Source organism: Anser brachyrhynchus (assembly GCF_964034855.1).
Source record: "Anser brachyrhynchus genome assembly, chromosome: 2".
Classification (NCBI taxonomy): Eukaryota; Metazoa; Chordata; class Aves; order Anseriformes; family Anatidae; genus Anser; species Anser brachyrhynchus.
This window is the reverse complement of record NC_137695.1, coordinates 3,049,239-3,062,647: the sequence shown is the minus strand read 5'-3', so window position 1 is coordinate 3,062,647 and position 13,409 is coordinate 3,049,239. Positions and strand designations below refer to the sequence as shown.

Here is a 13,409-nt window from a genome sequence, read left to right as displayed (position 1 = left end):
AGACTTGGTATTTGAGAGCAGGCTAAAGCATCCTTCTGTGATTACACACTGCCTGGCAAAACAAGGCCATGTAAGATAGTGTTGTAACATAGATATTATATATGTAAAGGTAATTCCCAAGCCTTGGGGCAAGGGTGGGAGAGGGCTGCATGTACAGGGATTGCACCGCATACAGCTGAAGTGCAGCCACCTCTGCAGAGGAGCATGACAGCTGCTTAACATCATACTGCAAACAGTAGCAGAGGAAATTAAGATGAATGCTATTGCCTCAGAAATGTCAAAATCCCCAGCTCAGGTTAGTCAAGCAGGGGAGGAACAGGTACATGTAATTCATGTTTTTGAGCTCTAGAGATTGCTTTAGGAGCTCTGATGTCAATGTGCATGGCTCACACTGTCCCTTGGGTGACCTTCCATGGCTCTGCCTTCCTCCTGGCTAACGAGGAAGGATCACCTCTCACTTAACCTACACACTCGCTGCCAAACCTAAGCTTCGGTTTCTCAAGTGCAGAGCCTGCCAAGACTCAGCTTGGTTCTCTAGAATTTGCAACGAAAGGAGAATCGGGTTTCTCATGGGCTCCAGAACCCTGCTTGGCTTTCATCTACCCCAGTGCAAATCAGGGGCTGTTCCCCCCACCCCAAGGTGCACAGATGCCATGAGACACCTGAACCACGGCACAGGCCAGGACTTCATCTGCACATGGCTTTTATTGCAGTGATGCCATCAAACTCTGACAGGGACACATTCAGCTGTTGAACCTGCATACTGCTGGAGTAATGCCTCTGGGTCACTTGTCTTTCTATTAGCAAGGCTGTCATCCCACCCTGCTCCCATGCACTTACATTTCCTGAATCACAAGAAATTGGGATGGATAGATCCATTAGATCACTTTTTCCAGCGTTTGTGGGCTGTAAAGTGGCTACTGCAGAACATCAACAACTTTGGCCAAACTCATCCCACATGGATGATTCAACCAATAGTGCTTCTGTTACTAGTCTCGGAGAACAAACAGTAAGAACCTAAAATCAGTGCAAAACAAGGTCATAGACAGGAAAATATTTCTAACACACACTCTTCACAGCCCTTTCCTGATGCTGGCCTGGCATCTTCAGTGACACTGCTTTTACTCTGCCACCAGCAGTTATTGCTCATCTCGTTACCCAGTTTGTAATGGGGCCAATCTCATCCCTCCCCACTTAGGATGTGACACAGGTCTTACAGAGAGCAGCAGATTGGACGGGAGCTCCACCAGCTCTCACTCTTCAAGCCCTCATGTTACTTTTTCCTTTCCTTGTGCCACTTCTGACATGGAGCACCTGCAGTGCACCTTGACCAGACCACACCGCATCATCTGCATCCTACCAAACCTTCAGGTATGGGTGCAAGAGCAGCATAAACCACAGCGACTACTTCTACATCAAGTCACACAGGAGCAGCTATGTCTTCTGCCTGTTTCCACCACATCCTGTCCTTCTCCACATTGCACAACCCATTGGGGTGAAGCAGACAAGCCATGAGGGGTGAGGGTGGCCCCTCATGCCCAGCTGGGTCCCTTAGGGACAAGGGAAGGGATTTCACCTGCTTCCGTGCAGCCTTGCTCCAGTGCAGTGTAGCCAGGCGTCAGCCCAAGATCAAGACCTTGCAGCTGGCTCTCAGGACTGGATCTCACGCGCTGCTACACTTTCCTTGGCTACCCCCAGCTGGGAAACATCACACAAGGCTCCTTGGGGACCAGTGGGACAGAGGAAGGGATACACATCACTGACCAAAAGGGTGTTGCCACACAAAGCCCCCAACAGTGACCATCTCCTCCGCCAAGGTGTCCCCCTCCAGCCCTTCCCCAGGCACGTGCTGTAACCACTCAGTATGCACCAAGCTGCCTCGCACCCCAGGAAGAACAAGATCTGAGAAGCCAGCTGGCAGGTTCCTGCCGTGGTGGTGAGGTCTGCCCATATTTCTGATTCTGCTCAGCCACCTCCTCCCACAGGCACCACCTCCCAGGCTGCTTGGGGACAGATCCCCAGCACCGCAGCTCATCTTTTAGTGCTGGTTTTTCTTCCTAAATCAAACCCTTCTCCCTCCTGAACCACTTCTACACTCCCTGACTATCCTCAGACCAAGTCCGGCATCACGCCACTGATTAAAAAATAAAATGTTTTTCCACTGCGTGTGCAACGAGACAACCAGCCAAGGCAGTGCAAGTTAGCTGGGAAAAGTTGTAATTCTGTTCATGCTGCCAGCATGACACTGCTTGTGCCCCATACCCCAACAGGACAGGAGACATCTAATCCCCTCTGCTCATGAATTCTGCTTTTGGTTTTCCTAATTTTCCTTCATTCACTCACTCTGGTCTCTCTTATATTTAAAAAATAAACAAACAAAAAGAAAACAAATGAACAGCACTAACATTTGGAAAAAAAAATATATATATAATATATATTTGCTGCTAATCTGGCCCACTGGATGCAGAAGAGCCTGCTGCTGCTACCAGTGCCTGCTTTAGGTCGCAGGGTGCAATGCTGCGCTGTACTGGGGAAGGTCCCGTGGGGTTACTGTGCCGCAATAAATCACACCAACTTGTCCCTGCAGACTTGCCACATCGGTCCCAATAGGAACCAGCACCCTCTTCTCTTATTACTTTAAATAATTATTTTCAAAGCCTATTTCATCCCTTTCTGTAAATTCTTTATTTGGAGATTTTTGTCTCCAAGACTCTCCCTTCACTTTTCCCCCCATTGCTGCTGAAAGGATGAGGACAGAGCACAAGAGCTCCGGGGGATCTTTCATTTTTTTTTTCTCCATGTTTTCTTTACCGTTATTCTATTTTTTTATTTTATTTTTATTTTTATTTTTATTTTTTATTTTTTTTAACTTACCATGCATCTGGGGCTGTGCAGAGCCCAAACAGCACTGCGCAGCTCGATTTTAAACAGGTGCCTCTATGCCATGGTGGGAACAGCAACTTAAAGAGCACAGCCAAGCCAGGCGCTCTGTGTGGAGGCAATTACAGTAACAGATACATGCCCACTTGCTCACCCTGACAAATACGCACTTGGTGTTTCCCCTAATTTCTTTCCTTTGGGAGAATAATTAACCAAGCCCTGCAGGAAAGTATCGTTTCTTAGTCCCTGCTTTTGCTCAGATTGTTTGGAAGCTGAAAGCAGAGTAGGTATCTATAGCTCTGTGTGCATTAGGGGGAGTTTACGTTTTAATTAGAAACTATTATTCATGGGGGGGCACAATTTGTGTATGGTAAATTACAGATTTGCTGCTCCAAGCAGTCAAGCAGCTATGAGCAGACGTTCAGGAGGCTTTAAACAGGGAGGTTTGGGATGAGATGTTTGTTGCTTGCACTATCCGACTAAAAAATTTCTGGCCCTGCCTCCCTCCCTGCAGTACAAAAAAAAAAAAAAAAAAAAAAAAAGGACAAAATACAATTAAAATAAAATAAAGAAGTGTGATCGATTTGCTAAATCATCTAGTTTGGGAGTAAGCTGTCCTTGCAGAGCGTGATCTGGCCAGGAGAAAAGAAGCTGCACTGCCGTGGTTGTGGTCTCCGAGGGACCCCCGTGCTGCCCCTGTGGCCTCCGGGTGTCCGGGGCTCCGGCCAGGGGGTGCCTCTGGGTTTATATCTTGCTTAGGGATAAATAAAGAGGGAAAGGGATGTGTACGGGGAAGGGGGGGGGGATTTAGGCAGCACACGTAACAGCACCCGGCTTCTCCTCCGGCTCCCCCACCCCAATCAAAACCTCCTTTGCATTTCCATGGCCTAAGGGGGCTCGCTCTCTTTGCAAAATAAACGTCTAAAACCGCTGGTTGGCACCAAGGGAAAGAGGGAAAGGGGGAAAAAGAGGAAAATAAAATCCAAAAAAGCATTTCCCCCCGACATCCCTGGCACACCTGCAGCCCCGGCTGGAAGCGGAGCTGCCCTCCCCAGCGCCGGGCACCTCTGTGGGTCGGGGACGCGGAGCCGCCCTGCCCTCCTCTCCCCTCGGTGGGTGACAAGGGAATATTTATGTTGGTATTGGAGGAATGCGCTTCCTTCTCCAATCAGGAATGCAAGCGGAGTTTCTAATTATAAGTTAGATCGTGGCTGGGAATAAAAGATTGCTTTTTAATGACTACCGTCCAGGTGCTCTTGCTGCCTGTCTTCCCAAGCGCGCATTTGCATTTTATTGCCTTTCTCCCATCCCAACGAATTCCCTGCTTTCAGACATACCTGACATAGTTGGAGAGGCTGCCTTCAACACCCTCACCTCTGCACCGCCGGGCAGCGCGGAGCGGGCCCCCAGCTCCTCCGCCACCCTGCTGCTGCCACCTGCACCCCGCTCCCCCTTCCCGGCCGGGGGCCGTGCACTTTTCCAACGATAATACATATTTTTAGCATTTTTTTTTTTTTTTAGGGGGGTGGTTGGGGTGATTATTCACAGCACCGCCCCGGCACCCCCGCAGCAAGCGACTCCTTCTCCGAGATTTGGGGAGCCTCCGCTCCGAAGCCTTGGGGTGTCCCCGCAGCCTTGGAGTGTCCCGCAGCCTGGGGGTGTCCCCGCGGTCCTGGGGTGTCCCCGCGGTCCTGGGGTGTCCCTACAGCTCTCGGGTGTCCCCGCAGCCCTGGGGTGCCCCCGTTCCTCCTGCACCGCTCCGCACCAGCCGGAGAAGCGCGGAGCTGGAGCCTTCCTAGGGCTTCCCTCAGCCCAATTACCTCCGCGGGGTAATTAGAGCAGATCGTGCAGTTACATGCCTTTGCCCAGCACCATTTGCTTGTTGTGGGGGAGAGCGAAAAGCCTCTTAAAGGCGTAGGGGGAGAGCGCGGAGAAGCAGCGGCGGCCCGGCCCCAAATGCGCGGAGCTTGGGGGCGCGCAGGGCTCCGCGCATCCCCGGGCGCATCTCCCCCGGCCCCTGCTCTGCCCCTGCACAGCCAGCCCAGGTTGCTCTGCCTTGCCTCACCTCCCTGCTCTTTCTTCCCTCGCACACTCTCCTTCCCTAAATATTCCTCAAAGCGAAGGGGAAAAAAAAATTAAAAAAAAAAATAATGTTTTCATCCTTTTTCCCCCTCCTTCCTTCCACCTGACTAGCTCGAAATCACCTTGAAATGCTCATGTCAACTTGTATCATTATCTCTTTAATTCAGGCAGTGCCTTTTGTTCTTCACAGGAGAGGATCAAAGCACTTTAAAAAAAATAATAACTTTCCGATCGCTCTCGCTCGCTCTCTCTCTTTTACAGTAGGAGAAGGAGAGATCAGGTATAACCCAGTCAAAATAAACAAAGTGAATGCATAAATAAAAGAGGTGAAATGCAGGTTCTAAGAACTTGCTGGCGCTGGAACAATCCCACCTCTTTAGCTGAGTGGCAACGAAAGGAGAATTTCAAGTCATCTTAAGCGCAGGGGTTGCAGAGAAAACAGAGGAGGGGAAAAATAAATGAAAATGAGAGGAAAAAAAAAAGAAGAATAAAACTTACCACCAGATTGGGTAACTTGACAGAGCCTGACTCAACCCACAAAGAAACAGGAAATATCCAAAAGAGGCCATTGATGAAAAGTTGTCTTTCTTTTTTTTTTTTTTTTAACCAGAGTTGCCAAAACCTTCCTTTCTTCTGAGGCAGGATGATTATTTTAATAATAATAATAACAATAATTTAAAAAAAAAAAGTCAAATGAAGTGAACTCAACCCGACCAGGTAAATCCTCTCTTGCTTCCTCTACTACTCTCAAGGAAAAAAAAAAATCTCAGAGAGGTAAAAAACTCTTCTCTCAGCCAAGACACTGAAGGCAAATATTAAAAAAAAAAAAAAAAAAAAAAAAAGTTTGAAGTAGCTCTCTTAAAAAGGACCCAATCAGCACTTATTGCCAAAGGGAGAATTCTGATGCTTTGGCTTGTTCTGTCAATCAGGAGCGCGAAGTCAGGAATGAGCTAATTGCAAGGAGATAGTGTTTTAATACTCATTAGGGGGCACGTTGGCCCACAAGCCAAGGGATAAAATGTAGTTTTAAAAAGGGGAAGGAAGATTTAGGGGGTTTAAATAGACAGGGGGGACCCCTGTGGATTTGGGTAGCTATAACAACCTGCCCGGATTTCACTCCCTGGGTCGAAGCTACTAAAATGCAAAAAAAAAAAAAAAAAAAAAAAGTGTGAAGTTTTTTTTTTTCTTTAAATTATTATTTTCTCAATCTGCTCCTTCTTGCCATTCAGCCGTCTTCTCAAATCCCCTTTTCCTCACAGTGATGGTCGGGATGCATTTGAAGTAACTTTCTAGAAACTTTTGGTTGGCTCCTTTTTTCTTTTTTTCCTCCTTTTTTCATTAAAAAGAAAAAGAGGGCTTACACCCAGACATGCACACACGCACACCGCCACGCATCCCCTGCAGCCACGCAGCCCCCGTCTCCACCAGTCCAACCAGCCAGAGATCCAAGGGCTCCAGTGAAGATATCTGCTAAGAAATCAACTTCTTCCATGCAAATCTCACCAAGGCTCATCCAGATCATCTCCATTTGCGGGAGTCCCAGCCCGGACCTTGCAAACGCGCTGCTGCAAACGACTTCATCCACCAGATCCACCCCACGGGGCACTAGTAATTGATCTCTTTTTTAATTTCTCTCTCTACATATTGCAACAATTTCTCTCCTTTCAGTGGCGGTGGTGGGGGGTGAGTCGGGGTGGATCGCATGGTTCCAAAATCGGCAGGTTTTCAGCGGGGTGGAAATAAGAAAAGCGATCATAATTAGTATTATTATAAAGATGTAGCTCCTCGAGCCTGGGTGCACGGGTAGATTTGCTGCTCCTCTGGAACATATTGTTTGAAGCTTGCTGTGTCCGTGAGCAAGTGTCACCCAGCTGACAGGCTTTCCCCTTACCCTGGGTCGTTTGAAAGGGGGCTGGAGAAGAGAAACCGAGGGGATGGAGGCGCTGGACGAGCCTGGAGATATTTTCTCCCCAGAATAACAACAACGATTCTGTTTCACGTGATTTTTTTTTTTCTTTGGTTGTTGTGGCTGCTGCCTGTTGGGTGTTTGCTTTTTTTTTTTTTTTAATTATTATTATTAAGCAGAGAGAACTGGGTGCAATTTTATTTATTTATTTGACTTTATTTCATTTTATCTGTGAATCAGAAAATTTCTGTGGCTCACACGGAACAAAGAGAGGTACGGTTTTTAATGACTTTGTTGGAGGAAGGCTTGTAACCCTGCATTTGCTCAAATCAAAATGCGTTTTCTTTCTCATTAAGAACTGCATATATATTTTCCCTTAGTAGGGAATATTCCTATTTACACACACAGAGCTTTATATGCATATATATAAAGATATGTTTGTGTTTAGCTAGATGGAGAGATATATTCATTCTAGTGAAATTATACTGGAAATGCAGTTCATTCGGGGATATTTAAATCATTGGGAATTTGGCAGGGGTCGGGCCCTGATTATTTTCTTTAGGGTTGGATGACAAGTGATTGCAAATGTGAGCGCTGGCAAGTGCTCTGAGATCTAATCGCCCCATGTAGCCGAGCTCCAGTCGACCTGAGCAGCTCCTCGCTGCTTCCAGAGGAGGAATTGATGCTCTCCCTGCCTCTCCCGGCAGATCCCCGTGGTGTTGATGCCGCAGTTGTACCGAGGGCATGAAATCGCCCCCCTCCATCAGCAGCTCCCCTCCCCAGAGCAGCCAGAGAGGCTGGAGAGGGAGAATGGAGTTTCATTGCATAAGGTAGGATGAGGAAGAAAGGAGGAGGGTGGTGGTGGTGGTGTGTGAAAAATCATCTTAAGGACTTTCCCTCTGTATTAGAGAAAATCCCATCCAATTATAGCATTACTGGAAAGAACCAAACGCTGAGACTTTCAAAGGAGGGGATTTCTCTGTCTTTTCAAGTGAAATTGCTCACACTGCAGACGGGAACACACACACACACACACACACACACGCACACGCAGACCCTGAGACACCAGCCCAGGCGCGGGGGTCCCGGCGAGGCGCAAAGCGGGGAGGGGGCGGGAGGCAGGGGCAGGACACCCGGCCCTCCTGGGGGGGTCCAGCTAATCTCCCCTCCTTTTGTTCCTGGGGAGAGCTTTAAACATCCCCCAGAGCTGCTGCCCCTCCCACCAGGAAGCACCAGGCAACTTCACCTGGAGGTACAAATTCAGCCACTCTCCCTTTTCCTCTTAGGCAGCAGCTGCTGGCTGGGGAGGATGGAGATAATCCACTTTGTCGTAGGCGCACACGCAGGCAGGCAGGAGCGTATCGATTCCTTCGGCTGGCAGCACTGCTACTTGCTCTGATGCCAACGGCTTTCATTTAACTGATTAAAAGGCAGTCGGGAGTATGGTAGCTGTTCCCAGGGCTTGGGACGCTACTATATATTGGTTATCTATGATCAATGCTACCTTTGAACCGGTACCCTTTAAGGGGAATATTTTGCAGGCTGTTAGAGTCAGGAATAAGGCTGCCACGGGCTGTAAGCATGTGGGACTGCTCACATTTGGTTGCTCAAATCAGCAACGTTTTCTCCCAACAGTTGGTTTTAGGGCCTTTTGTCAGACCCTGGCTAAGCTCACCCATGTTGGTCTGCTGGGCTCCAGCCTTTTCACACCTCTCCCAAACATTTGGACCAGCCTTCAGACACATGTGTCACGATGGGCAGGATCAGGCCATCAGTTGGGTGACCGCAGCATCGCCTTGGCTTCTTTACTCTTGGCATTGCTCATTGGTGCCTGTGGAGAAGTTTTGAGTGGAGGGTTGTGGATCCTTAGTGGTAGACACCAAGTCTTAGTCCTGGTGGAGCTGAGACCTGCCTTGCACAGACCTGCCACGGTGCCCAGCCTTACACCAGCAAAACTACCACCAGTTTTGCTTCCTGACTTCCCAGGGAAGTGAAGATCCATCACCCTGACCATGAAATGGGAGGATAAAACCTTGACCGTGCTTGCAGCTGTGGCACTGAATCCTCTAGCCCATAAGCCTGCTGCAAAAGGGGATGGGTATCTTCAGTTGAAGAGCTGGCATGGGGAAAAGGGGACGGGAGGACATGAAGCTGTCCCCAAAGTCAGGGGTTGGAGTGCCTTATGAAGCCATGGCAAGCTGCTCTGGCCTTGCTTACTCACGGGGATAGCCCAGCTGGCATCTTCAGGGCCCACTTGAGTGTGAAAATAGAGCTGCATTTAGAAACATGACTGCTTCGCTCTGCAGTTAGTCACAAGTGGGAACAGCTGTGCTCTTCTGTATTCAAAAAAAGGCATGTCCACGGTGCTTCCACCCCAAAGACATCTATGTAAAGAAATCAGCGGTAAGGAGAGGAGGTTTGGAGGGATTCAGACAGACGGGAAGGCGGGCAGAATGTTGCAGCACAGTCCTCAAATGTCTTAAATGCCCTGTGTGTTACTTGTCTTGCTATTCATCCCCTTCTTCCCTCTTCCCTACATGGAGAAGATTTGTTAGGGCTGCAAATGGGAGAGGTTATCTTCACTGGGAGCAAACACAGAGCCAAGGAAGGCTTCTCTTAAGGAGGGAGGCTTTGCTTATTTTTGGTGGAGGACAGAAGTGCATTCTTGCCCTTCCCTCTTTGATTTTTGAATTTCCACTTGTAAAATCTGATTCATAATCTGCTTTTGCAAACTGCCTCTGTGGATAGTTCTTGCGGGGAGATAGCAGGCTGTCCCATTTTCGGTTAAATCACTGGCTGCCCCAAACTACCCTCTCTGGACAAAGCGGTCCCCATGGTTGGCTATAACCACTGAAGCAGCGTTAGAAAGCCATGGCCTGTTTTTTCTTCCACAACAAGAGTCCCATGATGCAGAACCTTGCTGTAATAGAAGAACCAGTAAATCGCCACCAGGCAGCTTTGTCCCCCAGCCTAAAACCAGCCCTGGTGAGGGTCCCTAATAGGAGTTGTTTTTTTTTTCAAATTCATGCTGCCCTCTGTGATAGAGATTGGGAACCCACCCATAGGACTGCTTCCTTCCCTTTCTCTTCCCAGACACAGCTATCAAAACATGCTGTAAGGACTAAACCTTCTCCCTCCATTGATGAACAGGAAATATCATGTAAGTGTTGGGATCCTGGAAGCCTGGATATTGTGTTCCTGGAGGCCCAGCTTTTTCACAGGCCTGCTGACTTGTGATAAATCATTCGCTTCCCTATGCCACTTTGCCTCTATGTCTTTAAGGTCCTTAAATGCTGAGTTCTTCCATCATCTGTGTCATCTGTACATTTTGACCAGGAGTCACAGCAATGCAAATAGGGACAAGGTAGGTTAGTTAATATTGATCTCATCAGATTTGAAGAAGGAGGCAGAAGATGGATAAGAGCTGGCTTACAGTGTGATTCAGTGGCAGAACTAGTGAAAGAATGCATTTTGCTGCTGGATTCATGACCCCATTTCGAGACAGATCTCTCTATGACCAGCTGGATTTACTGTAGAAACTTCAAGGTGGCTGCTGCCCAGAAGTGAAGGTTGGTCTAATGTTAGAGAGGGAGAGGATATCTAGAATTGTGCCAAATATACTAACAGCATGGGTTCCACCTCACCTGACTGTAGCTTTCTGAATCCTGCTTAGATAACCTTGGGTGCTTCATGGTCAATGGAGCAACAGAGACCTCAGCCCACGGATAATGGTAGTCAATGGTAGGTGTGGTGAATTACTTCTGGAAATACATTGCTCCCTCTTTGGTATCTAGTTTCAACTTTGTGCCTAATCTCCAGGTGGTTGAAGTTAAGTGAGATGCCACAGGCTATTGCCTCTTCTCTGGGCTCTGAAGAGGCACTGATAGCAGTGAACAGACCAGGAGCACATTCAGGGTGGGATTCTCAGCTCTGAAGGCTGCAAGTTGTCCCCATCTACAGGTGGAGAGCATACATCTGGCAATGCCTAAAACATCTTTGGCTATGGCTGTCATCTGGACAGGTTATTCTGTGCCAATGGCAGACTGGGAGGTTGGGTGTTCCTGGTTTTCCATCAAAGCATTTCTATACAAAGGTGTTGATGATGCTGTCTTCTAATCACAGTGCTCATGAGAGACATGCAGGATGGTTGAAAGCATAAGGTGCAGAACTGGTATGTCCCTGAGATGATGGGAAGGATTAGGTATAGGGCATGGTTTTCTGCTTAAAGGAAGCAGAGCACCCAAAAAGCTGCAATGCACCGTGCCAGACCTTCTGCAGAGTGCAACAGATCTGTCCTGGCTGATGCTCCTTCCCTTTGGACTTTTATATACAGGAGCTTCTGTCACCTTACCTTGGGTGAAGAAAAATGTTATTTGGAGGCGGTTTCCTCTCTCATGTCCTGTGTGCCTCCAGGTGTACCTGCTGGCACTCGTGCTGACTCTGTTTCTTCTGTGCCAGACTCTGAAGAGCATCAAGGAACTCCTTCAGAAAGGCAGTAGGTGGCAAGGCCAGGCCTCAGGTTGGTGATGGGGGCTCTGCTCTTACCTTTGCCGCCATTCTGTGAGGTCATTTTTTTCAAACAATTCCACTGGCACATGTCACCTCCCAAGGGGGTTTGTGTCCCTGAGGTGGTCGCTTTAGGACAGGAGAGCTCTCCTGCTAGGGCTGAGTGAGGGGGAGGCTCAGGGTGGAACTCGAGGCTCCCTGACACCTTCCCCTACTCCCTTCCTGCATCTCTTGTCCCTCAAAAGGCTGTCCCCTGGCTGTCTGGGATCAGGCAGCCACCTGCAGGGCCTCCCTGCAGGAGATGTAGGCTTCTCACCGGCGTGGCTTTGGCCCACCTAGTGGTATTGCAGGAGAACAAACCTGCTGAGAAAACAAGAGGGCGCAAAAATGCAGCTGCTGCACGGGGCTCTGTGGGTCTCCTTTCCCCACTTCAGAAGTGTCTGAAGAGCCTGAAGTGGTGAGGGGCCTGTCCCCATGCCCTTGGTGGGCTGTCTTTGTGATGGGCCTGGTGGGCAGAAGGCACGAAGGTCTTGCTTTGGAAGGCAGGAGGATGAGCTGTGGGGTTTTTCCCTTCTCCAGCCTCTTCCCTTCAGTTCTCAGGAGGGATTGGGGCTCTGGGACAGTGCCACCAAGCTGTTATTTCTTGTCACCTCCAACTTGGTGGCATCGGCTGGGTGGGGATGCCAACACCCCCAGCCCTGGCCTTCTGCCCCACTGAAAAGTAGGTAGTGCAGCAGGGAAAATGTCTTGTGAGAGTGATGGTAGCTGTTAGAAATAGCATGGGCTGCGCCCAGATCTCCCCTGATAGACGGCAACAGAAGGGAACAAACCATGTATTCAGGTCTCTGTCGATATTTGATTTATCAGACAGCAGTAGCAGCCAAGAAATTAGTGCCTTGTCTCATTTCAGATAATCATTTCATTTTGTTGCCACTTCCTCCTAAACCTGCCAAGTTTGTCACCTTTAACCATCTCCTCCAGAGCCTCTCACAGCCCCTCTGGGTTGCACAAGAGCAGTCAGAGCTCTGCTTGCCAGGTCCATCCATGACAGAGAGGAAGACTCCTGCAGACAGCCTCCACCAGCAAAGGCTCTCGGTGGAGATTGTCCTCTGAGAAATGAGTGCTGTGAAGTATGGGTTGGGATCTTCCTTACGGGATGCGGTTTGGAGAAAAGCAATTTGTTTTGAAAGCAAGCTGCCCACTTGAAGGCAACCTTAACTCCTCGAGTACCTAAGGAGCAGTCCTGCATTTCTGTCACATCGCAAACTTCAGATTCATAGAGGAAAGAATCACAAACAGTGACTGAAGAATCTGGTCAGTGAAAGTTTGCCCTTAAGGAATTGAATTCAATAAATGTATACATAACCCGAGCCCTGAGCGTGTAACGTGTGTTTACTTATGTGGAATTTCTCTAGGCCGGATTCAGATAAAAGACTAATAATCAACAGTGGAAGCTGATAATCTCTGAGGGCCCGAACCTGCTATTATGTGTACAAATAACCATTCATAGGGCGATGCAGGCTTAGACGCTAATAACTGAACACAACGAAATCGTTCCAAGAGAGTAATAGTAATAAACCACATTCATTGACAGAACATTTTGGGGTCTTGGGGTGGAGTGGAGTGGTCCTGCTTCCCTTTCTGGAGGCATCCATCTCCCCAAGTCTCAGCATCTAAGAGGGGGATCACAACTTGTTAATAGAACTTACCCAAAGGGAGCTTGTGCCTGTGGAAGTGAAGTGTCTTTCAAGGGTAAAATCAAATGTCCTTTGGGCGTCCTTGTTTCCTGCAGCCACCATTCGTTAACTACAGAGACAGCCTAGACAGCTACCTTCAGATACGTGCCCAAACGTAGAAAGTTAAAGTCAAGCAAAGTGGTTCTCACAGTTAACAATCAGCACTGCAATAAGCGTTACTACAAATGCAGTAATAGATCTCTCAGAGGGAAGCCATAGGAGCAGAGCAGGGCTTTTGGGGAAGTTTCCCTCCAAAACCAATGAAAACTAAGTGTTTGTGAAACAGAAAGATCAATAAA

At 48.5% G+C, this 13,409-nt stretch overlaps 1 protein-coding gene across 1 annotated transcript in view; it reads right to left on the bottom strand.

Moving 5' to 3' along the window:
* Positions 1–7,028, bottom strand: part of WNT3A (Wnt family member 3A) — a 94,987-nt gene extending 87,959 nt beyond the window's left edge. Inside the window, exon 1 of the mRNA XM_080583459.1 lies at positions 5,461–7,028. Within this exon, the coding sequence (XP_080439585.1) occupies positions 5,461–5,531 (71 nt within the window). The 5' untranslated portion in view covers positions 5,532–7,028. The remainder of the gene's footprint in view (positions 1–5,460) is intronic.
* Between the last annotated feature and the right edge of the window lie 6,381 nt (positions 7,029–13,409).